The sequence below is a fragment of the Somniosus microcephalus genome, chromosome 7 (assembly GCF_052327205.1).
Source record: "Somniosus microcephalus isolate GS21.2 chromosome 7, FLI_Smic_1.0, whole genome shotgun sequence".
Classification (NCBI taxonomy): domain Eukaryota; kingdom Metazoa; phylum Chordata; class Chondrichthyes; order Squaliformes; family Somniosidae; genus Somniosus; species Somniosus microcephalus.
In genome coordinates this window covers 3,941,944-3,968,878 of record NC_140993.1, presented here as the reverse complement: position 1 = coordinate 3,968,878, position 26,935 = coordinate 3,941,944, and the positions used below count along the sequence as shown (strand labels likewise).

At 50.2% G+C, this 26,935-nt stretch overlaps 1 protein-coding gene across 2 annotated transcripts in view; it reads right to left on the bottom strand.

Moving 5' to 3' along the window:
* The window catches only part of kcnh2b (potassium voltage-gated channel, subfamily H (eag-related), member 2b), a 237,131-nt gene that overhangs the window by 120,523 nt on the left and 89,673 nt on the right, over window positions 1-26,935 (bottom strand). For both annotated transcript variants that reach the window (XM_085992158.1, XM_085992159.1), the window contains exons 4-5: window positions 20,603-20,764; window positions 18,005-18,415 (exon numbers count right to left, since the gene is read on the bottom strand). In XM_085992158.1, the coding sequence (XP_085848284.1) occupies window positions 18,005-18,415; window positions 20,603-20,764 (573 nt within the window). The remainder of the gene's footprint in view (window positions 1-18,004; window positions 18,416-20,602; window positions 20,765-26,935) is intronic.

The window sequence follows — 26,935 nt, the reverse complement described above, 5'->3', positions numbered from 1 at the left end:
TAAGCCCACGGAATTGAGGGAAAATTATTGACCTGGTTAGGAAATTGGCTGAGCGGCAGGAGACAGGCAGTAGGGATAATCGGTAATTGGCAGGAGGTGACTCGTGGTGTCCCGCAGGGATCTGTGTTGGGGCCTCAACTATTCACAGTATTTATTAACGACTTAGATGATGGGATAGAAAGTCACATATCCAAATTTGCCAACGACACAAAGATAGGCGGCATTGTGGGCAGTGTAGATGGAAGCATAAAATTACAGAGGGACATCGACAGATTAAGTGAATGGGCAAAACTGTGGGAAATGGATTTCAATGTAAGCAAATGTGAGGTCCTTCACTTTGGACCTAGAACAGGGTACTTTCTAAATGGTGAAAGGCTAAAAACAGTGGAGGTCCAAAGAGACTTGGGGGTCCAGGTACATCGATCATTAAAATGTCATGAACAGGTACCGAAAATAATCAAACAGTCTAATGGAATGCTGGCCTTTATATCTCGAGGACTAGAATACAAGGGGGTAGAAGTTATGCTGCAGCTGTACAAAACCCTGGTTAGACCACACCTGGAGCACTGTGAGCAGTTCTGGGCACCACACCTTAGGAAGGATATACTGGCCTTGGAGGGAGTGCAGCGTAGGTTTACCAGAATGATACCCGGACTCCAAGGGTTAAGTTACGAGGAGAGATTACACAAACTAGGGTTGTATTCCCTGGAATTTAGAAGGTTAAGAGGTGATCTGATCGAAGTTTTCACGATATTAAGGGGAACAGATAGTGTAGATAGAGAGAAACTATTTCCGCTGGTTGGGGATTCTGGGACGAGGGGGCAGAGTCTAAAAATTAGAGCCAGACCTTTCAGGAGTGAAATTAGGAAACACTTCTACACACAAAGTGTGGTCGAAGGTCGGAACTCTCTTCCGTAAACGGCCATTGATGCTAGATCAAATTGTTCATTTTAAATCGGAGATTGATCGCTTTCCACTAACCAAAGGTATTAAGTGATAAGAACATAAGAAATAGGAGCAGGAGTCGGCCATTTGGCCCTTCGAGCCTGCTCCGCCATTCAATGAGATCATGGCTGATCTTCTGCCTCAACTCCATTCACCGGCCCTATCTTCATATCCCTTGATGCCCTTACTAGTCAGAAATCTATCGACTTCTGTTTTGAATATACCCAATGACTGAGCCTCCACAGCCCTCTGGGGTAGAGAATTCCAAAGATTCACCACCCTCTGTGTGAAGAAATTTCTTCTCATCTCAGTCCTCAATGGCCTACCCTTTATCCTGAGGCTGTGGCCCCTGGTTCTAGACTCCCCGGCCAAGGGAAACATTCTCCCAGCATCCACCCTATCAAGCCCTGTAATCATTTTGTATGCTTCAATGAGATCCCTCTCATTCTTCTGAATTCAAGAGAATACAGGCCTTGTTTACTCAATCTCTTCTCATACGACAGTCCCGCCATCCCAGGAATCAATCTCGTTGCACTCCCTCTATGACAAATATATCCTTCCTTAGGTAAGGACACCAAAATTGTACACAGTACTCCAGGTGTGGTCTCATCAAGGCCCTATATAATTGGAGTAAGACTTCTTTACTCCTGTACTCAAATCCTCTTGTAATGAAGGCCAGCATACCATTTGCCTTCCTAATGGCTTGCTGCACCTGCACATTCACTTTCAGTGACTCATGTACAAGGACACCCAGGTCCCTTTGAGCATCTGCATTCCCTAATCTTTCACAATTTAGGAAATACTCTGCCTTTCTGTTTTTTCTACCAAAGTGGATAAACATAGAAACATAGAAGATAGGAGCAGGAGTAGGCCATTCGGCCCCTCGAGCCTGCTCCGCCATTCAATGCGATCATGGCTGATCATCCAAATTCAGTACCCTGTCCCTGCTTTCTCCCCATGTCCCTTTAGCCTTAAGAAATATATCCAACTCCTTCTTGAATATATTTAATGAATTGGCCTCTACTGCCTTCTGTGGTAGAGAATTCCACAGGTTCACCACTCTCTGGGTGAAGAAATTCCTCCTCATCTCTGTCCTAAATGGCTTACCCCTTATCCTTAGACTGTGACCCCTGGTTCTGGACTCCCCGGCCATCGGGAACATCCTTCCTGCATCTAGTCTGTCGAGTCCTGTTAGAATTTTATAAGTTTCAATGAGATCCCCTCTCATTTTTCTAAACTCCAGCGAGTACAAGCCCAATCGACCCAATCTCTCCTCATACGTCATTCCTGCCATCCCAGGTATCAGCCTGGTGAATCTTCACTGCACTCCTTCCATGGCAAGTACATCCTTCCTCAGATAAGGCGACCAAAACTGCACACAATACTCAAGATGTGGTCTCACCAAGGCCCTGTACAACTGCAGCAAGACATCCTTGCTCCTGTACTCAAACCCTCTCGCTATGAAGGCCAACATACCATTTGCCTTCTTAACCGCCTGCTGCACCTGCATGCTTACCTTCAGCGACTGGTGCACAAGGACACCCAGGTCTCGTTGCACTTCCCCTTCTCCCAATCTATTGCCATTCAGATAATAATCTGTCTTCTTGTTTTTGACACCAAAGTGGATAACCTCGCATTTATCCACGTTATATTGCATCTGCCATGCTTCTGCCCAATCACCCAACCTGTCCAAATCATACTGGAGTTTTTCGGCATCCTCCTCACAGCACACACGCCCACCCAGCTTTGTGGCGTCTGCAAACTTGGAGATATTACATCTAGTTCCCTCATCTAGATCATTAATATATATTGTGAATAGCTGGGGTCCAAGGACCGATCCCTGCGGTACCCCACTAGTCACTGCCTGCCACTCGGAAAAAGACCCGTTTATTCCAACTCTTTGCTTTCTGTCTGCCAACTAGTTCTCTATCCAAGTCAATACCTTGCCCCCAATCCCATGTGCCTTAACTTTACACGCTAATCTCTTATGCGGGACCTTATCGAAAGCTTTTTGAAAGTCCAAATACACCACATCCACTGGTTCTCCCTTATCTATTTTACTAGTTACATCCTCAAAAAATTCCAATAGATTAGTCAAGCACGATTTACCTTTTGTAAATTCATGTTGACTTTGTCCGATCCTGTCACTGTTTTCCAAGTGCTCTGCTATTACATCGTTTATAATGGACTCTAGCATTTTCCCCACTACCGATGTCAGGCTTACCGGTCTGTAATTCCCCGTTTTCTCTCTACCACCTTTTTTGAACAGTGGGGTAACATTAGCTACCCTCCAATCCATGGGTACTGTTCCAGATTCCATCGAATGTTGGAAGATGATCAGCAATGCATCTACTATTTCTAGGGCCACTTCTTTAAGTACCCTAGGATGTAGATTATCAGGGCTTGGGGATTTATCGGCCTTTAATCCCATCAATTTCCCTAATACCATTTCCCTACAAATACTGATTTCTTTTAGTTCCTCTCATTCATCAGACCCTATGTTCCCCGACATCTCTGGGAGGTTATTTGTGTCCTCCTTTGTGAAGACAGAACCAAAATATGTATTTAATTGGTCTGCCATTTCTTTGTTCCCCATTATAAATTCCCCTGATTCTGACTGCAAGGGACCTATGCTTGACTTCACCAATCTTTTTCTCTTCACATATCTATAAAAGCTTTTGTTTTCCTTTTGGGTTTTTATGCCCTAGAAGAATATATGTTTGTTGCAAATTATGCATTATTTCCTTGAATGTTAGCCATTGTATGTCCCCCTTCATACCTTTTAGTGTAGTCTCCCAATCTACCATGGCCAACTTGTCCCTCATACCCTTGTAGTTTCCTCTGTTTAGATTGAAGACCTTAGTTTCAGATTGGACTACATCACTCTCAAAATTAATATAAAATTCAATCATATTATGGTCACTTGTCCCTAAAGGCCCCTTTACCACAAGATTATTGATTAGCCCTTTCTCACTACACAGTACCAGATCCAGAATAGCCTGTTCCCTGGTTGGTTCCTCCACACACTGATCCAGGAAACCATCTCGCATGCATTCCAAGAATTTGTCCTCCACACCATTAGTGGTAATTTGATTTGCCCAGTCAATATGTAGATTAAAGTCCCCCATGATTACCGTATTGCCCTTGTTACATGCACTTCTAATCTCTTGATACTGTGCCCTACATTACCACGACTGTTTGGTGGCTTATACACAACTCCCAGCAATGTTTTCCACCCTTTGCTGTTTCTTAGCTCCACCCAAACTGATTCCAGTTCTACATCATGATCTGCCGAGCCAAGATCTTTTATCTCTACCGTACCGATCTCATCCCTTATTAACAGCGCTACGCCACCTCCTTTTCCTTTTTGTCTGTCCTTCCTAAATGTTGTGTACCCTGGAACATTCAGTTCCCAGCTTTAGTTACCCTGCAACCATGTCTCTGTAATTGCAATTACATCATACTCATTTACTTCTATTAGTGCCATTAATTCCTCTGCCTTGTTGCGAATGCTGCGTGCATTTAGATAAAGGCCGAGAAATTCAGTGGCCTGCGCCACCAGTTTGCGCCCAAAGAGGGCCTTTGCGCCACTGTGCAAACCTACCGCGATATTTAGCGGGGCGCTAATGGCAGCGTTAGCCAGTAGCGCTGCGCCGCCACCGATGACGTCATCAGTGTGCACAGCGCCCCGCTATCGCCCCGCTGGCCATATTTGGTCGCTGCCGCCTCCCCCGCGCCAGCCGCAAACAGCGACCGGTACACGGGGCCTACCTGTGCCGGTGGTGGGGCGAGTTAAGGTGGAGGTGCGGCCGGCCGCTTTTTCGGCGGCCACCTGCCCGCACCTCCGTCCCCGGCCTCCTACACCCCCCCCGCCCCCCCCGCGGCATTGCCGACTGTTTCCAGAGAGCCCGGCACTTCTCCTTGGTGCCGGGCTCATTTGCCGGCACTCGCGAGCGGGGATCGCGCTGTTGCAGGCACCTCCCCCTTAAGAGTGAGAGGAAGGCCTGCAGTACCGCAGGCTGCCGTGCCGCAGCGGGTGGCGCTGCGGCACTTTGCACGCGGATATTCAGTTTCAGCGCCCCAAGCGGGGCGCCGAAACCCTTGTTTAGCGGCCGGCTTCCACTTGGGGCGCTGAAACTGAATATCCCGCTGGCGCAAGTGGCTCCGCGCGCAGCGGTAATTCCGCCGCCCAGGCGAGCTGGGCGCCCCTAACTGAATTTCTAGGCCAAAGTGTCTTCAACTTTGCCTGTTTAATATTTTTCTCCACTTTGACCCTCTTTACTGTTGTCCTTTGTTTCTGCTCCCTACTAGTTTTGCTGACTACTTTTCTAACTTGCACTTCCAGCTTTGTTTCTCTCCATTCTGGGCCCCCTGACAAGCTAGTTTAAATCCTTCCCAACAGCACTAGCAAACCCCCGTGCGAGGATATTGGTCCCGGTTCTGCCGAGGTGTAATCCGTCCAGCTTGTACAGGTCCCAATGCCTCAGGAATTTAAATCCTTCCCTCCTGCACCATCTCTCCAGCCACGCATTCATCTGGTCTATTCTCCTATTTCTGCTCCCACTAGCACGTGGCACTGGGAGTAATCCTGAGATTACTACCTTTGAGGTCCTGCTTTTTAATTTATTTCCTAGCTCCCTATATTCTGCTTGCAGGACCTCGTCCCTCTTTCTACCTATGTCATTGGTACCGATATGGACCACGACCTCTGGCTGTTTCCCCTCCCCCTTCAGAATGTCCTGAAGCCGCTCAGTGACATCCTTGACCCTGGCACCAGGGAGGCAACATACCATTCTGGAGTCACATCTGCTGCCACAGAAACGTCTACCTGTTCCCCTTACGATAGAATCCCCCATCACTATTGCTCTCCCACTCTTTTTCCTCCCATAAGAACATAAGAAGTAGGAGCAGGAGTAGGCCATACGGCCCCTCGGGCCTGCTCCGCCATTCAATAGGATCATGGCTGATCCGAATCTAGACTCACGTCCACTTCCCTGCCCGCTCCCCGTAACCCCTAATTCCCTTATCTGCTAGGAAACTGTCTCTCTCCATTTTAAATTTATTTAATGTTGCAGCTTCCACAGCTCTCTGGGGTAGCAAATTCCATAGATTTACTACCCTCTGAGTGAAGAAGTTTCTCCTCATCTCAGTTTTGAAAGGGCAGCCCCTTATTCTTAGATTATGCCCCCTAGTTCTAGTCTCACCCATCAGTGGAAACATCCTCACCGCATCCACCCGATCAAGCCCCCTCACAATCTTATATGTTTCGATAAGATCGCCTCTCATTCTTCTGAACTCCAATGAGTAGAGTCCCAACCTACTCAACCTTTCCTCATACGTCAACCCCCTCATCTCTGGAATCAACCGAGTGAACCTTCTCTGAACCGCCTCGAGAGCAAGTATATCTTTTCTTAAATATGGAAACCAAAACTGCACGCAGTATTCCAGGTGTGGCCTCACCAATACCCTGTATAACTGCAGCAAGACTTCCCTGTTTTTATACTCCATCCCCCTTGCAATAAAAGCCAAGATTCCATTGGCCTTCCTGATCACCTGCTGCACCTGCATACTAACCTTCTGTGTTTCATGCACCAGGACCCCCAGATCCCTTTGTACTGTAGCACTTTGCAGTTTCTCTCCATTTAGATAATAACTTGCTCTTTGATTTTTTCTGCCAAAGTGCATAACCTCACACTTTCCAACATTATATTGCATCTGCCAAATCTCTGCCCACTCACTTAGCCTGTCTATGTCCTTTTGCAGGTTTTTTATGTCCTCCTCACTCACTGCATTCCCTCCCATCTTTGTATCGTCAGCAAACTTGGATATGTTGCACTCGGTCCCTTCCTCCAAATCATTAATATAGATTGTAAAGAGTTGGGGTCCCAGCACTGACCCCTGCGGAACACCACTAGTTACTGGTTGCCAGCCCGAGAATGAACCATTTATCCCAACTCTTTGTTTTCTGTTAGACAGCCAATCTTCCACCCATGCCAGTATATTACCCCCAATCCTGTGATTTCTTATCTTGATCAGTAATCTTTTGTGTGGAACCTTGTCAAATGCCTTTTGGAAGTCCAAATACACTACATCCACTGGTTCCCCTTTATCCACTCTGTATGTTACATCCTCAAAGAATTCGAGCAAATTTGTCAAACATGACTTCCCCTTCATAAAACCATGCTGACTCTGTCCTATTAAATTATGTTTATCCAAATGCTCTGTTACTGTTTCCTTAATAATGGACTCCAACATTTTGCCAACCACAGATGTTAGGCTAACTGGTCTATAGTTTCCAGCTTTTTGTCTACTTCCCTTCTTAAATAAGGTTGTTACATTAGCAGTTTTCCAATCTGCCGGGACCTTTCCTGAGTCCAGGGAGTTCTGGAAAATAATCACCAATGCATCCACAATCCCTACCGCCGCTTCTCTCAAGACCCTAGGATGTAGGCCATCAGGTCCGGGGGATTTATCCGCCTTAAGTCCCATTATTTTACTGAGTACCATCTCCTTAGTGATTTTAATCGTCTTTAGCTCCTCCCCCCCCCTATAGCCCCCTGTTTGTCCAGTGTTGGGATATTTTTAGTGTCCTCTACTGTAAAGACTGATACAAAATATTTGTTCAGCGTCTTTGCCGTCTCCATGTTCCCCACTACTAGTTTCCCGGTCCCATCCTCTAAGGGACCAACGTTCACTTTAGCCACCCTTTTTCTTTTTATATAACTGTAGAAACTCTTGCTATCTGTTTTTATGTTTTTTGCTAGTTTACTTTCATAATCTATCTTCCCTTTCTTAATTAATCTTTTGGTTATTGTTTGCTGGCTTTTAAATGCTTCCCAATCTTCTATCCTCCCACTAGATTTGGCTACTTTATATGCCCTTGTTTTCAGTCGGATACTATCCTTTATTACTTTACTAAGCCACGGATGGCTGTCTTTTCTTTTATTCCCCGTTTTCCTCAGTGGAATATATTTATCTTGAAAGATGTGAAATATCTCCTTGAATGTACACCACTGCTCTTGTTCCGTCTTACACTTTAATCTGTTTTCCCAGTCCACTTTAGTCAATTCTACTCTCATACCTTCATAGTCTCCTTTATTTAAGCTCAGTATGTTGGTTTGAGATCCAACTCTCTCACCCTCAAACTGAATTTGGAATTCAACCATATTATGGTCACTCATTCCAAGGGGATCCTTTACTAGGACATTTTTTATTAATCCTGTCTCATTACACAGGACCAGATCTAAGTTTGCCTGCCCCCTGGTTGGTTCAGTTACATACTGCTCAAGGAACCCATCCCCTCCTGTGCAGCTGGGCCACTCGTAGTGCCATGGACTTGGCTCTTGCTGCATTCCCCTGAGAAACCATCTCCCCCATCAGTATCCAAAACGGAAAATCTGTTGGAGAGGGAGATGGACCCAGGGGACTCCTGCACTACCTTCCTAGTTCTTTTACACTGTCTGGCAGTCACCCATTCCCTTTCTTGAACTGGGGTGTGACCACCTCATTAAACGTGCTATCCACGAAGATGATATGGGCCAAAGGTGGGTATATGGAGTTAGGTTGCAGATCAGCCATGATCTCATTGAATGGTGGAACAAACTCGAGGGGCTGAATGGCCTCCTCCTGTTCCAATGTTTCAAAAAGAGGCTGTTAGTTAAGATTAAAGCTCATGGAATTGAAAGCAAATTATTGACCTGGTTCGGATGGTTAGGCGGTAGAGGACAGAGTGTAGGGATAATGGGTCTGTACTCAAATTGGATGGAAGTGACGAATGGTGTCCCACAAGGATCAGTGCTGGGGCCTTAGCTATTCACTATATTTATTAATAACTTAGATAACACAATAGAAAGCCAGATAGCCAATGACACAAAGTTGGGTGATATAGTAAGTAGTGTAGATGGGAGCATAAAATTACAAAGAGACATTGACAGATTAAATGAGTGGGCGAAACTGTGGCAAATGGATTTCAATGCAGGTAAGTGAGAGGTCATCTATTTTGGACCAAAAAGGATCGATCCAGGTATAATTTAAATGGTGAACAGCTTGGAACAGTGGAGGTCGCAAGAGATTCAGGGGTCCATGTACACAGATCACTGAAATGTCGTGGTCAGGCACAAAAAATCATCAAAAAGATTAATGGAATGTTAGCATTTATAACTAGAGGGCTGGAATATAGAGGGAGGAAGCTTTGCTGCAGCGACACAGCCCTGGTTAGACGACACCTGGAGCGCTGTGTACAGGTAGGCCACACCTGGAGCGCTGTGTACAGGTAGACCACACCTGGAGCGCTGTGTACAGGTAGACCACACCTGGAGCGCTGTGTACAGGTAGACCACACCTGGAGCGCTGTGTACAGGTAGACCACACCTGGAGCGCTGTGTACAGACCACACCTGGAGCGCTGTGTACAGTGAGACCACACCTGGAGCGCTGTGTACAGGTAGACCACACCTGGAGCACTGTGTACAGACCACACCTGGAGCACTGTGTACAGGTAGACCACACCTGGAGCGCTGTGTACAGGTAGACCACACCTGGAGCGCTGTGTACAGTTAGACCACACCTGGAGTGCTGTGTACAGGTAGACCACACCTGGAGTGCTGTGTACAGTTAGACCACACCTGGAGCGCTGTGCACAGTTAGACCACACCTGGAGCGCTGTGTACAGTTAGACTACACCTGGAGCGCTGTGTACAGGTAGACCACACCTGGAGCACTGTGTACAGGTAGACCACACCTGGAGCGCTGTGTACAGTTAGACCACACCTGGAGCGCTGTGTACAGTTAGACCACACCTGGAGCGCTGTGTACAGGTAGACCACACCTGGAGCGCTGTGTACAGGTAGACCACACCTGGAGCGCTGTGTACAGGTAGACCACACCTGGAGCGCTGTGTACAGGTAGACCACACCTGGAGCGCTGTGTACAGGTAGACCACACCTGGAGCGCTGTGTACAGGTAGACCACACCTGGAGCGCTGTGTACAGGTAGACCACACCTGGAGCGCTGTGTACAGTTAGACTACACCTGGAGCGCTGTGTACAGGTAGACCACACCTGGAGCGCTGTGTACAGGTAGACCACACCTGGAGCACTGTGTACAGACCACACCTGGAGCGCTGTGTACAGGTAGACCACACCTGGAGCGCTGTGTACAGGTAGACCACACCTGGAGCGCTGTGTACAGGTAGACCACACCTGGAGCGCTGTGTACAGGTAGACCACACCTGGAGCGCTGTGTACAGGTAGACCACACCTGGAGCGCTGTGTACAGGTAGACCACACCTGGAGCGCTGTGTACAGGTAGACCACACCTGGAGCGCTGTGTACAGGTAGACCACACCTGGAGCGCTGTGTACAGGTAGACCACACCTGGAGCGCTGTGTACAGGTAGACCACACCTGGAGCGCTGTGTACAGGTAGACCACACCTGGAGCGCTGTGTACAGGTAGACCACACCTGGAGCGCTGTGTACAGGTAGACCACACCTGGAGCGCTGTGTACAGGTAGACCACACCTGGACCTGGAGCACTGTGTACAGTTAGACCACACCTGGAGCGCTGTGTACAGTTAGACCACACCTGGAGCGCTGTGTACAGGTAGACCACACCTGGAGCGCTGTATACAGACCACACCTGGAGCGCTGTGTACAGTGAGACCACACCTGGAGCGCTGTGTACAGGTAGACCACACCTGGAGCGCTGTGTACAGGTAGACCACACCTGGAGCGCTGTGTACAGTTAGACCACACCTGGAGCGCTGTGTACAGGTAGACCACACCTGGAGCGCTGTGTACAGGTAGACCACACCTGGAGCGCTGTGTACAGTTAGACCACACCTAGAGCGCTGTGTACAGGTAGACCACACCTGGAGCGCTGTGTACAGTTAGACCACACCTGGAGCGCTGTGTACAGTTAGACCACGCCTGGAGCGCTGTGTACAGTTAGACTACACCTGGAGCGCTGTGTACAGTTAGACCACACCTGGAGCGCTGTGTACAGTGAGACCACACCTGGAGCGCTGTGTACAGTTATACTACACCTGGAGCGCTGTGTACAGTTAGACCACACCTGGAGCGCTGTGTACAGTTAGACCACACCTGGAGCGCTGTGTACAGTTAGACCACACCTGGAGCGCTGTGTACAGTTTGACCACACCTGGAGCGCTGTGTACAGTTAGACCACGCCTGGAGCGCTGTGTACAGTTAGACCACACCTGGAGCGCTGTGTACAGTTAGACCACACCTGGAGCGCTGTGTACAGTTAGACCACACCTGGAGCGCTGTGTACAGTTAGACCACGCCTGGAGCGCTGTGTACAGTTAGACCACACCTGGAGCGCTGTGTACGGTTAGACCACACCTGGACCGCTGTGTACAGTTAGACCACACCTGGAGCGCTGTGTACAGTTAGACCACACCTGGAGCGCTGTGTACAGTTAGACCACACCTGGAGCGCTGTGTACAGTTAGACCACGCCTGGAGCGCTGTGTACAGTTAGACCACAGCTGGAGCGCTGTGTACAGTTAGACCACACCTGGAGCGCTGTGTACAGTTAGACTACACCTGGAGCGCTGTGTACAGTTAGACTACGCCTGGAGCGCTGTGTACAGTTAGACCACACCTGGAGCGCTGTGTACAGTTAGACCACACCTGGAGCGCTGTGTACAGTTAGACCACACCTGGAGCGCTGTGTACAGTTAGACCACACCTGGAGCGCTGTGTACAGTTAGACCACACCTGGAGCGCTGTGTACAGTTAGACCACACCTGGAGCGCTGTGTACAGTTAGACCACACCTGGAGCGCTGTGTACAGTTAGACCACACCTGGAGCGCTGTGTACAGTTAGACCACACCTGGAGCGCTGTGTGCAGTTAGACCACACCTGCAGCGCTCTGCACAGTTTGACCACCCCTGGAGCGCTGTGTACAGTTAGACCACACCTGGAGCGCTGTGTACAGTTAGACCACACCTGGAGCGCTGTGTACAGACCACACCTGGAACGCTGTGTACAGTTAGACCACACCTGGAGCACCGTGTACAGACCACACCTGGAGCGCTGTGTACAGTGAGACCACACCTGGAGCGCTGTGTACAGTTAGACCACACCTGGAGCGCTGTGTACAGTTAGGCCACACCTGGAGCGCTGTGTACAGTGAGACCACACCTGGAGCGCTGTGTACAGTTATACTACACCTGGAGCACTGTGTACAGTTAGACTACACCTGGAGCGCACTGTACAGTTAGACCACACCTGGAGCGCTGTGTACAGTTAGACTACACCTGGAGCGCTGTGTACAGTTAGACTACACCTGGAGCGCTGTGTACAGTTAGACCACACCTGGAGCGCTGTGTACAGACCACACCTGGAGCGCTGTGTACAGTTAGACCACACCTGGAGCACTGTGTACAGACCACACCTGGAGCGCTGTGTACAGTGAGACCACACCTGGAGCGCTGTGTACAGTTAGACCACACCTGGAGCGCTGTGTACAGTTAGGCCACACCTGGAGCGCTGTGTACAGTGAGACCACACCTGGAGCGCTGTGTACAGTTATACTACACCTGGAGCACTGTGTACAGTTAGACTACACCTGGAGCGCATTGTACAGTTAGACCACACCTGGAGCGCTGTGTACAGTTAGACTACACCTGGAGCGCTGTGTACAGTTAGACTACACCTGGAGCGCTGTGTACAGTTAGACCACACCTGGAGCGCTGTGTACAGTTAGACCAAACCTGGAGCGCTGTGTACAGTTAGACCACACCTGGAGCGCTGTGTACAGTTAGACCACACCTGGAGCGCTGTGTACAGTTAGACCACACCTGGAGCACTGTGTACAGTTAGACCACACCTGGAGCACTGTGTACAGTTAGACCACACCTGGAGCTGGAGCGCTGTGTACAGTTAGACCACACCTGGAGCGCTGTGTACAGTTAGACCACACCTGGAGCGCTGTGTACAGTTAGACCACACCTGCACCTGGAGGGCTGTGTACAGTTAGACCACACCTGGACACTGTGTAGAGTTAGACTACACCTGGGGCGCTGTGTACAGTTATACTACACCTGGACCTGGAGCACTGTGTACAGTTAGACCACACCTGGACACTGTGTACAGTTAGACCACACCTGGAGCGCTGTGTACAGTTAGACCACACCTGGACACTGTGTACAGTTAGACCACACCTGGAGCGCTGTGTACAGTTAGACCACACCTGGACACTGTGTACAGTTAGACCACACCTGGAGCGCTGTGTACAGTTAGACCACACCTGGAGCGCTGTGTACAGTTAGACTACACCTGGAGCGCTGTGTACAGTTAGAGCACACCTGGAGCACTGTGTACAGTTAGACCACACCTGGAGCATTGTGTACAGTTAGACCACACCTGGAGCGCTGTGTACAGTTAGACTACACCTGGAGCACTGTGTTTAGTTAGACCACACCTGGAGCGCTGTGTACAGTTAGACCACACCTGGAGCGCTGTGTACAGTTAGACCACACCTGGAGCGCTGTGTACAGTTATACTACACCTGGAGCGATGTGTACAGTTAGACCATACCTGGAACACTGTGTACAGTTAGACCACACCTGGAGCGCTGTGTACAGTTAGACCACACCTGGAGCACTGTGTACAGTTAGACCACACCTGGTCACTGTGTACAGTTAGACCACACCTGGAGCACTGTGTACAGTTAGACCACACCTGGAGCGCTGTGTACAGTTAGACCACACCTAGAGCGCTGTGTACAGTTAGACCACACCTGGAGCACTGTGTACGGTTAGACCACACCTGGAGCACTGTGTACAGTTAGACCACACCTGGAGCGCTGTGTACAGTTAGACCACACCTGGAGCGCTGTGTACAGTTAGACCACACCTGGAGCACTGTGTACAGTTAGACCACACCTGGAGCACTGTGTACAGTTATACTACACCTGGAGCGCTGTGTACAGTTATACTACACCTGGAGCACTGTGTACAGTTAGACCACACCTGGAGCGCTGTGTACAGTTAGACCACACCTGGAGCCCTGTGTACAGTTATACTTCACCTGGAGCACTGTGCACAGTTAGACCACACCTGGAGCGCTGTGTACAGTTAGACCACACCTGGAGCACTGTGTACAGTTAGACCACACCTGGAGTGCTGTGTACAGTTAGACCACACCTGGAGCACTGTGTACAGTTATACTACACCTGGAGCGCTGTGTACAGTTATACTACACCTGGAGCACTGTGTACAGTTAGACCACACCTGGAGCACTGTGTACAGTTGGACCACACCTGGAGCGCTGTGTACAGTTAGACCACACCTGGAGCGCTGTGTACAGTTAGACCACACCTGGAGCGCTGTGTACAGTTATACTACACCTGGAGCGCTGTGTACAGTTAGACCACACCTGGAGCGCTGTGTACAGTTAGACCACACCTGGAGCGCTGTGTACAGTTAGACCACACCTGGAGCGCTGTGTACAGTTATACTACACCTGGAGCGCTGTGTACAGTTAGACCACACCTGGAGCGCTGTGCACAGTTAGACCACACCTGGAGTGCTGTGTACAGTTAGACCACACCTGGAGCGCTGTGTCCAGTTAGACCACACCTGGAGCGCTGTGTACAGTTAGAGCACACCTGGAGCGCTGTGTACAGTTAGACCACACCTGGAGCGCTGTGTACAGTTAGAGCACACCTGGAGCGCTGTGTACAGTTAGAGCACACCTGGAGCACTGTGTACAGTTAGACCACACCTGGAGCGCTGTGCACAGTTAGACCACACCTGGAGCACTGTGTACAGTTAGACCACACCTGGAGCGCTGTGTACAGTTAGACCACACCTGGAGCGCTGTGTACAGTTAGACCACACCTGGAGCGCTCTGCACAGTTAGACCACACCTGGAGTGCTGTGTACAGTTAGACCACACCTGGAGTGCTGTGTACAGTTAGACCACACCTGGAGCGCTCTGCACAGTTAGACCACACCTGGAGCGCTGTGTACAGTTAGGCCACACCTGGAGCACTGTGCACAGTTAGACCACACCTGGAGCACTGTGTACAGTTAGACCACACCTGGAGTGCTGTGTACAGTTAGACCACACCTGGAGTGCTGTGTACAGTTAGACTACACCTGGAGCGCTGTGTACAGTTAGACCACACCTGGAGCGCTGTGTACAGACCACACCTGGAGCGCTGTGTACAGTTAGACCACACCTGGAGCACTGTGTACAGACCACACCTGGAGCGCTGTGTACAGTGAGACCACACCTGGAGCGCTGTGTACAGTTAGACCACACCTGGAGCGCTGTGTACAGTTAGGCCACACCTGGAGCGCTGTGTACAGTGAGACCACACCTGGAGCGCTGTGTACAGTTATACTACACCTGGAGCACTGTGTACAGTTAGACTACACCTGGAGCGCATTGTACAGTTAGACCACACCTGGAGCGCTGTGTACAGTTAGACTACACCTGGAGCGCTGTGTACAGTTAGACTACACCTGGAGCGCTGTGTACAGTTAGACCACACCTGGAGCGCTGTGTACAGTTAGACCAAACCTGGAGCGCTGTGTACAGTTAGACCACACCTGGAGCGCTGTGTACAGTTAGACCACACCTGGAGCGCTGTGTACAGTTAGACCACACCTGGAGCACTGTGTACAGTTAGACCACACCTGGAGCACTGTGTACAGTTAGACCACACCTGGAGCTGGAGCGCTGTGTACAGTTAGACCACACCTGGAGCGCTGTGTACAGTTAGACCACACCTGGAGCGCTGTGTACAGTTAGACCACACCTGCACCTGGAGGGCTGTGTACAGTTAGACCACACCTGGACACTGTGTAGAGTTAGACTACACCTGGGGCGCTGTGTACAGTTATACTACACCTGGACCTGGAGCACTGTGTACAGTTAGACCACACCTGGACACTGTGTACAGTTAGACCACACCTGGAGCGCTGTGTACAGTTAGACCACACCTGGACACTGTGTACAGTTAGACCACACCTGGAGCGCTGTGTACAGTTAGACCACACCTGGACACTGTGTACAGTTAGACCACACCTGGAGCGCTGTGTACAGTTAGACCACACCTGGAGCGCTGTGTACAGTTAGACTACACCTGGAGCGCTGTGTACAGTTAGAGCACACCTGGAGCACTGTGTACAGTTAGACCACACCTGGAGCATTGTGTACAGTTAGACCACACCTGGAGCGCTGTGTACAGTTAGACTACACCTGGAGCACTGTGTTTAGTTAGACCACACCTGGAGCGCTGTGTACAGTTAGACCACACCTGGAGCGCTGTGTACAGTTAGACCACACCTGGAGCGCTGTGTACAGTTATACTACACCTGGAGCGATGTGTACAGTTAGACCATACCTGGAACACTGTGTACAGTTAGACCACACCTGGAGCGCTGTGTACAGTTAGACCACACCTGGAGCACTGTGTACAGTTAGACCACACCTGGTCACTGTGTACAGTTAGACCACACCTGGAGCACTGTGTACAGTTAGACCACACCTGGAGCGCTGTGTACAGTTAGACCACACCTAGAGCGCTGTGTACAGTTAGACCACACCTGGAGCACTGTGTACGGTTAGACCACACCTGGAGCACTGTGTACAGTTAGACCACACCTGGAGCGCTGTGTACAGTTAGACCACACCTGGAGCGCTGTGTACAGTTAGACCACACCTGGAGCACTGTGTACAGTTAGACCACACCTGGAGCACTGTGTACAGTTATACTACACCTGGAGCGCTGTGTACAGTTATACTACACCTGGAGCACTGTGTACAGTTAGACCACACCTGGAGCGCTGTGTACAGTTAGACCACACCTGGAGCCCTGTGTACAGTTATACTTCACCTGGAGCACTGTGCACAGTTAGACCACACCTGGAGCGCTGTGTACAGTTAGACCACACCTGGAGCACTGTGTACAGTTAGACCACACCTGGAGTGCTGTGTACAGTTAGACCACACCTGGAGCACTGTGTACAGTTATACTACACCTGGAGCGCTGTGTACAGTTATACTACACCTGGAGCACTGTGTACAGTTAGACCACACCTGGAGCACTGTGTACAGTTGGACCACACCTGGAGCGCTGTGTACAGTTAGACCACACCTGGAGCGCTGTGTACAGTTAGACCACACCTGGAGCGCTGTGTACAGTTATACTACACCTGGAGCGCTGTGTACAGTTAGACCACACCTGGAGCGCTGTGTACAGTTAGACCACACCTGGAGCGCTGTGTACAGTTAGACCACACCTGGAGCGCTGTGTACAGTTATACTACACCTGGAGCGCTGTGTACAGTTAGACCACACCTGGAGCGCTGTGCACAGTTAGACCACACCTGGAGTGCTGTGTACAGTTAGACCACACCTGGAGCGCTGTGTCCAGTTAGACCACACCTGGAGCGCTGTGTACAGTTAGAGCACACCTGGAGCGCTGTGTACAGTTAGACCACACCTGGAGCGCTGTGTACAGTTAGAGCACACCTGGAGCGCTGTGTACAGTTAGAGCACACCTGGAGCACTGTGTACAGTTAGACCACACCTGGAGCGCTGTGCACAGTTAGACCACACCTGGAGCACTGTGTACAGTTAGACCACACCTGGAGCGCTGTGTACAGTTAGACCACACCTGGAGCGCTGTGTACAGTTAGACCACACCTGGAGCGCTCTGCACAGTTAGACCACACCTGGAGTGCTGTGTACAGTTAGACCACACCTGGAGTGCTGTGTACAGTTAGACCACACCTGGAGCGCTCTGCACAGTTAGACCACACCTGGAGCGCTGTGTACAGTTAGGCCACACCTGGAGCACTGTGCACAGTTAGACCACACCTGGAGCACTGTGTACAGTTAGACCACACCTGGAGCGCTGTGTACAGTTCTGGGCACCGCACCTTAGGAAGGATATACTGGCTTTGGAAGGAGTGGACACTGCCCCTTCCCTGGCCCCGTTCTCTGGCCCCCGCCCCTCCGCCCGGCCCCTCCCCCTCCCCCCTCCCCACCACACGCACCAATGCTGCCAGAATCAGTACCTGTGATGGAGTGCCGGCTCCGGAACCTTCTGTCAAAATCTCCCCTGATCACCTCGATGTCATCGAGTGAGGAGACGCGACGGAAACTGCAGAAACTCTCCTTGGAGCGAGTGGCGCTCTGGCTCAGGCTGGACGTGGAGCAGGAGAGCTCGGGATTCAGGTGGTCTTTGTCGTGTTTCAGTGAGGAGTGATCCAGAGGTCCCTCCGTCTCCTCGGGGCAAACCTTACTATCCAGCTTGATCAGTGCCCTCAGCTCCTCGGTCTGGCTCAGCTCCTCCATGGCCACAGACTCGCTGCTTGGCCGAGAGAAGTCCATCACCCCAATTTCAGGGTCATCCCGGGGCAGCGACAACTTACCAACACTAAGCGATCGAAGGTTCGGCAATCTCAGCTTAAAGCTCCTTCTGTGGCCTGCAATACAAGATGTCGAGGGGCTCACTCCACAACCTGTCTACCGAGACCCCCAGAGAGCTCACCCCATCACCTTGGATGCAAGGGACCCCCCCAGTGATGACCTTCAACCAGAAGCTGAACTGGACCAGCCGTTTCCACACTGTGGATACCACAGCAGGTCAGAGGCTGGGTATTCTGCGATGAATAAATTACCTCCTGACCCATAAGAACATAAGAAATAGGAGCAGGAGTAGTCAATTCGGCCCCTCGAGCCTGCTCCGCCATTCAATAGGATCATGGCTGATCATCGACCTCATCTCCACTTTCCCGCCCGATCCCCATGATGTAAGAAAATTACTCGGCACTCGGTCTGAGTCTTAAACCAGGCTTTAATCAACTGTGTTACAACATGGAGATCTAGTTGTGTCCTTCACTAGTTCCTGTTAAGAATGTCCTGAGCAAGCTGGGCCCATGCCCGAGTATTTATACTCTCCCTGGACAGCGCCACCAGCAGGTCGCCCAGTATTACTTCATAAGTCATTTCCACATGAATGACCAGATTCATGTCACCCCATATCCCTCGATTCTCCTAGAGTCCAAAAATCTATCGATCTCAGCCTTGATTCAAAGACTGAGCACCCACAGCCCTCTGGGGTAGAGAATTCCAAAGATTCACAACCCTCTGAGTGAAGAAATTCCTCCTCATCTCAGTCCTAAATGGCCGACCCCTTATCCTGAGACTATGCCCTCTAGTTCTAGACTCTCCGGCCAGGGGAAACAATCTCTCAGCATCTACCCTGTCAATCCCCCTCAGAATCTTGTATGTTTCAATGAGATCACCTCTCATTCTTCTAAACTCCAGAGAGTATCGGCCCATTGCAACGTCCCCCATAAGCTGCACTGCCTCCCCCAATGCGCGGTACCTACAGTGTAAAAGCCGGTGAGCAGACCACGCAGGACCTTGCAGATGACCACGTGGTCACACAGCTTAGCGGGAACTTTGGCCCATTCGACTCAATCTCTCATCATAGGACAACCCTCTCACCCCAGGAATCAATCTAGTGAACCTTCGCTGCACCGCATCCAAGGCAAGTATATCCTTCCTTCGATAAGGAGACCAAAACTGTGCCCAGTACTCCAGGTGTGGTCTCACCAAGGCCCTGTACAATTGTAGCAAGACTTCCTCACTCTTATACTCCAGGCCCTTGCAATAAAGGCCAACATGCCATTTGCCTTCCTTATTGCTTGCTGTACCTGCACGCTAACTTTCTGTGTTTCTTGCACAAGGACACCCAGGTCCCTCTGAACACCAACATTTAAAAGTTTCTCACCATTTCAAAAATATTCTGTTGTTCTAGTGGTCCTATCAAAGTGACTAACCTCACAAAGCCTTTCCACCATCTACAAGGCACAAGTCAGGAGTGTGATGGAATACTCTCCATTTGCCTGGATGAGTGCAGCTCCAACAACACTCAAGAAACTCGACACCATCCAGGACAAAGCAGCCCGCTTGATTGGCACCCCATCCACCACCTTAAACATTCACTCCCTCCACCACCGGCGCACCGTGGCTGCAGTGTGTACCATCTACAAGATGCACTGCAGCAACTCGCCAAGGCTTCTTCGGCAGCACCTCCCAAACCCGCGACCTCTTCCACTTAGAAGGACAAGGGCAGCAGGCGCATGGGAACATCACCACCTCCAAGTTCCACACCCACCCTCCCACTTAAACCCTCCCCACCCCTCCAAAACCCCAAACCCCAAACCCCTCCCACTGCCCTGACACCCCCCACCATACCTTCCAACCCCAACCCCCGCCTCACCTTCTCTCCTTATCCCTCAGTGGGGGCTTTGCTGAGTGGGGGCTTTGCTCAGTATCTGAGTCCACCGCCCAGGATTCAATCCTGCTACTCCCTCTCCCCTGGTTATTTAAATTAATGATTGCAGTAAGAGAGAGTTGACGAATTTGACAGGGTCAAATTGTTCCTTTTGTTGAAGGGTCTGAATCCCAGCAACACAGGTTATACATGAGGAAATTCAGAGTGAGACGGGACATTGGGGGAAGGGTTACAGGAATAGAGCATCGAGTTGTGGAATATGTTCCGGGAAGGACACTGAATGGCCGTGTCAGTGGGGGCAGCATGTGCTTCTGGAGAGAGAAGGCTCAGCATGCACTTGTCTCAGGACCTGTTCCCTGGATCGTACCTGCAGCAAACCATGTGGGAGGCAGCTTGTTATTCCAGTCCGTGTCCAGCGACTCCAGCAATGCTTTCTCCAACATCACTTCGAAATTCAGGATGAACATGATCACAGAACCGTTTTCGCACCTCACCGGAATAACATTCACCAGGCACAGGAAACACGATCCTGCGGGAAAGGAGCAGGGAGATGGGCTCAGAACCATAATCATCAGCACATTCACCTGGAGAAGTGTAGAGGGAGCTTTACTCTGTATCTAATCCGTGCTGTACCTGCCCTGGGAGTGTTTGATGGGACAGTGTAGAGGGAGCTTTACTCTGTATCTAACCCGTGTTGTACCTGCCCTGGGATTGTTTGACGGGACAGTGTAGAGGGAGCTTTACTCTGTATCTAACTCTTGCTGTTCCTGCCCTGGATGTGTTTGATGGGACACTGTAGAGTGAGCTTTACTCTGTATTTAACCCGTGCTGTACCTGCCCTGGGTGTGTTTGATGGGACAGTGTGGAGGGAGCTTTACTCTGTATCTAACACGTGCTGTACCTGCCCTGGGAGTGTTTGATGGGACAGTGTAGGGGGAGCTTTACTCTGTATCTAACCCCGTGCTGTACCTGCCCTGGGAGTGTTTGATGGGACAGTGTGGAGGGAGCTTTACTCTGTATCTAACACGTGCTGTACCTGCCCTGGGAGTGTTTGATGGGACAGTGTAGAGGGAGCTTTACTCTGTATCTAACCCATGCTGTACCTGCCCTGGGATTGTTTGACGGGACAGTGTAGAGGGAGCTTTACTCTGTATCTAACTCTTGCTGTTCCTGCCCTGGATGTGTTTGATGGGACACTGTAGAGGGAGCTTTACACTGTATTTAACCCGTGCTGTCCCTGCCCTGGGTGTGTTTGATGGGACAGTGTAGAGGGAGCTTTACTCTGTATCTAACCCATGCTGTACCTGCCCTGGGAGTTTTTGACGGGACAGTGTAGAAGGAGCTTTACTCTGTATCCGACACCTGCTGTACCTGCCCTGGGAGTGTTTGATGGGACAGCGTAGAGGGAGCTTTACTCTGTATCTAACCCGTGCTGTACCTGCCCTGGGAGTTTTTGACGGGACAGTGTAGAGGGAGATTTACTCTGTATCCAACACCTGCTGTACCTGCCCTGGGAGTGTTTGATGGGACAGTGTAGAGGGAGCTTTACTCTGTATCTAACCCGTGCTGTACCTGCCCTGGGAGTGTTTGATGGGACAGTGTCGAGGGAGCTTTACTCTCAATCTAATCTATACTCTGTGCATAGCACAGATACGGAGTGTGTTAAGTCCTTGCCCCACTGTCCGGCGGTAAATCTGAGTATTTGTGGAGACTGTTTTGGAGACTGAGATCAAGGTTCGACCACTCACAGAATCTCGGACACATTCCAATCCCTCTCGCTCACACTGACCGTCTCTCACTTGTCTAGTTACTAAAACTTTAATTCCCATCAAGAATCTACAGCATCAAAGAAACCGTGAATCGCAGCGACGGAGCAGGCGTTGAGTTCAGTGAGGGGCTGGGTCCCTGCAGCCGGCGGAGATCTGACAGCAGAGCGCAGCTCCGGCCCCCACTGAGCTGGAGCCCAGCGCCCCTGGGACAGGCAGGCACAGGGCGCAACTACCCCAGCCTCAGTCATAAAGGGAGCCTCTGTAACTGGGGTCAGGTGACACACACTAACAGAGAAAGAGAGACTGAGAGTGGGACAGAGAGAGAGAGCGAGAGGGATAGAGAGAGCGTGCGAGAGAGAGCGAGAGGGAGAGAGAGCAAGCGGGTTAGAGAGAGAGACAGAGAGAGAGAGAGCGAGAGGGAGAGAGAGAGCAAGAGGGTTAGAGAGAGTGTTGTGTATGTACCTTTAAGAGTTAACTGCTTTTATACTGTAGTACCGGCAGTGACCACACCTGTATATAAAGCCGTAGCAGGCTTCTGTACTTTCAGTTCCAGCATACCCTCTGTTCAGTAAACACCTGTTATTACCGTTCTCCTGCAGTCCGTGTGTTATTGATACGCGGACACTACAGTGGCGACGAGCAGGTTCGAACTCACCTGCAGTACTGCATCACCTCACGGGGATCCATCCCTGAAAAGAAGTTTCTTGGAGGTCGAAGCCAGAGCAATGGGCGTCGACCGTGGGCAACCGCCCAGTGATCCATCGGAGTTCAGTGAATCGCAGGGGAAGCTGTGGAGAGCTGGGCTTGGCTCCCCAGTCAAGGTGTTCCAGCAAATCGTGCTGGTAGCAGGTAGTGCGCTGATCCTTCCGGACTGCGGCAGGCTAGAGCTCGATCGAGCGGCTCTGCAAGGGAGCCGTGCAGCGTCGTCGGGAAGGAAAAGAGAGAGGGTGGAGCGCACAGGGCGCGGTCAGTGCTCAAGAGCCGGGCAGCATTAAAGAAAATAAAAAGAGGGGAAGGAAAAGAGACGCGCAGTGGACAGCGTCGAAGAAGAATAAAACGAAGGAAATTAATTAATAAAAGAGAGACGCGCAGAAGCCGCGGGGCGCCGCCATTACTATTTAGAACGCTAGGAGCAGCATTGGCAGCAGGGGGAAGAAGGAAAAGCGCGGGAGGCGCCATTTTAATCCATTGGGGAAGAAGGAAAAGCGCGGGAGGCGCCATTTTAAACCACCCAAGATGCCGAAGAGTGGCAGTATCACTGCTTTCGACAATGAAATAGAAGACTGGACCACATATGTGGAAAGAATTGAAGTGTACTGCCAGGCAAATGAGGTGGCCGATGGAAAGAAGGCATCGGTATTATTAAATTTGATGGGCGCGAGAACGTACGGCCTATTGCGGAATTTAATTACCCCAGCTAAACCAATGGAGTAAAGCTTTGAAGAGATTGTCAATATCTTACAGGAACATCTAAACCCTACACTGCTGCTGATAGCAGAAAGATTCAAGTTCCATAAAAGAAACCAGCACAAAGATGAGAGTAATGCTGGCTATCTTACGGAACTACGCAAGTTATCGAAGCACTGCCAGTTCGGAGCAGGACTGGCAGATATCTTAAGGGATAAGTTTGTCTGTGGGCTCCAGAGTGAAGGAACCCAGAAACGACTACTTTCGGAAAAGGACCTTACGCTAGAAAAGGCTTTCAGCGTGGCAGTATCCTACGAAGCAGCAGCACGGGGACCTGTGGAAATAACAGAAACCGCAAGAATATAGCACCAACGAAATGGCATATGGAGCAGAAAAGTGCTATCGCTGTGGCAGAACAACCCATGACCAGAAGGATTGCTGGTTTAAGGACAAAGTATGCAGGCAATGTGGAAAAGTGGGACACATAGCACGAGTCTGCAGGTCGGGAAAGAAAACCAACACTAAAAGAACTACTAAGGAAAAGTACAAGAAAGTAAAAAAAATGACAGACAGTAGTTCAGGAGATCAGGAGAGTGATAATGACTACGGGAGCAGGAGACTAAGTTGTCTAAAGTTACACAACGTGATCGCAAAGGAGGATCACCGAACCATTTGGGTCACCCTCATGATAGCAGGGTCCCAAGTAAAGATGGAATTGGACACAAGATCAGCCCTAACAGTCATGAATCGACGAGACTACGAGCGGCTGTTCTCACACATACCCTTGAAGGACACGTCCATTGTATTGAAGACATATACGGGGCAAAATGTCTTCCCCAGAGAAAAAATAAGGGTGCCCGTTAAATACAACGGCAAGGAAACACAGAAACTGTATCTATATATACTACAAGATGGAGGACCACCATTATTGGGACGTGAATGGATCCGAAAAATACAATTGGATTGGCATTCCATTCAGGCGCTAACTGTGGCTGACAAAAAGGATGACGACATCACACCTGGACGACTGTCAAAAATTCTAATTGACGCGAAAGAGGTGTTCCAGCAAGGACTTGGGACTCTAAAAGGCGTAACGGCAACGATAAAAATTGAAGATAACGCAAACCCAAAATTTTTTAAAGCCAGACCGGTACCGTATGCGATCCGCCCAGCCGTCTAAGCAGAGCTGGAGAGTCTGCAGCGTTCGGGTGTGCTGTCCAAGGTGGACTGGAGCGAGTGGGCCACACCCATCGTTCCTGTAATGAAGAAATCATTGAACAGCACGCCTGGGGAGCCGAAGAAGGTTCGCATCTGTGGGGACTTTAAGGTAACTGTGAACCCAGTACTGCACACAGTACAATATCCACTTCCGCGGATAGAAGATATTTTCGCCTCACTATCTGGAGGGAAACGCTTTACGAAGATTGATCTGGCCCAAGCGTATCTACAAATGGAGGTAGAAGAAGCATCTAGAAAATACCTCACGATAAACACTCACAAAGGTCTTTACCAGTACAACCGACTGGTATTTGGGGTAGCATCAGCTCCGGCTATTTGGCAGAGGGCGATGGAACAAGTCCTGCAAGGGATCCCGGGGACCCAGTGTTATTTGGACGACATCCTGGTTACGGGCGAAAATGACAGTGAACACCTTGCCAACCTGGAGCAGGTGCTCACTAGATTACAAGAATATGGGCTACGAGCCAACCACCCCAAATGCGAGTTTTTCAGGAAACAAATCTCGTATTGTGGCCACGTGATTGATGAAGAGGGGTTGCATAAGTCCCCAGACAAGATTGAGGCAGTAGTCAAGGCTCCAGCACCGGAAAATGTGTCACAACTGAGGTCGTTCCCCTGGTTGGTGAACTACTACCATAAGTTCTTACCAAATTTATCTACAATTCTGCACCCACTGAATGCCCTGCTGCAAACTGGAGTAGCATGGAAATGGGGTGATGAGTGTAAGCGTGCCTTTCAGAAATGTAAATGCCTAATCACTTCAAAAGAAGTATTGGCCCACTACAATCCAACACTACCGATTCGGTTGGCATGTGATGCGTCTCCCTACGGCATTGGAGCGGTGCTGTCACACAAATTCCTTGACGGTTCAGAGGCCAATAGCCTTTGCGTCGCGCTCGTTAACCTCAGCCGAGCGTAACTACGCCCAGATTGACAGGGAGGCCCTCAGCCTGGTGTGGGGGGTGAAGAAGTTCAATCACTATCTGCACGGGCAGAAATTCACCCTACTGACTGATCACCAGCCTCTTGTCTCCATTTTTAACCCAAAGAAGGGCGTTCCGGTGATGACGGCGCAACGGCTGCAAAGATGGTCCCTTTTTCTAGGGGCACATCAATACGACATAGAGTACAATGGTACGAAACAGCATGGAAATGCTGATGGGCTGTTGCGCCTGCCGTTGCCTACGGGGGAGGAAGCACCTGCAGTGGACCCTGTTGAGATATTCCATTCAACCATAGTCGAATGTCTACCTGTTACAAACTCAAGTATAGAGAAGGAAACCCGAAATGACCCGACACTCTCTCGGGTCTATGATTTGACGGTGAAGGGATGGCCAGCACATGGTGACGCACTGTTGCCAGCATTCTCGCCAAGGAGAGAACAGCTGTCAGTGTGCCGGGGGACCTTGATGTGTGGATCCCGAGTGGTAATTCCACCCAAGTTGAGAGATAGAGTGCTCAATGAGCTTCATGAGGGTCATCTGGGAGGGATAAAAATTAAGAGCTTAGCCAGGGCGTTTGTGTGGTGGCCGGGAATCGATAGAGAAATCGAGGAAATGACCAAGAGATGCACAGGATGCCAGAAAGTCCAAAACGCTCCACCACAGGCCCCGCTACACCCATGGGAGTGGCCCTCATCTCCATGGCAACGGGTACACATTGATTTTGCTGGTCCATTTATGGACTCAATGTTTTTAATCGCCGTGGATGCACATTCGAAATGGCCAGAGGTCATCAAAATGTCCACCACCACCACGGAGAAAACTATTGCTGTCCTACAGACCATCTTCGCCAGGAATGGCTTGCCAGAACAGATTTGCTCCGACAATGGACCACAGTTTGTGTCTGAGGATTTCCGGAGGTTTTTGAGGAATAATGGGGTAAAGCATTACACATCTGCCCCATATCATCCAGCCACAAATGGATTGGCTGAGAGGTTTGTTCAGACCTTTAAAAAAGCAATAAAGGCGATGTATAACGACAACATACCACAACAACACAAGGTGGATAATTTCTTGTTTGCTTACCGGAATGCGACACATGCAGTCACCAACCAAGCTCCAGCCATAATGTTCTTTAACCGAAGGTTAAGATGTCACCTGGATTTGCTCAAACCAAACATAAGACGAGATGTTGAGGATAAGCAATTCCAGCACATCAATGAGAAGCCAACCAGGAGCTTCAAGATAGGGCAACCAGTCTTGGCCCGCGACTACCGAACAGAAAAATGGCAGCCAGGAACGATATGCACACAGCAGGGACCACTAATGTAAACAGTGGACGTT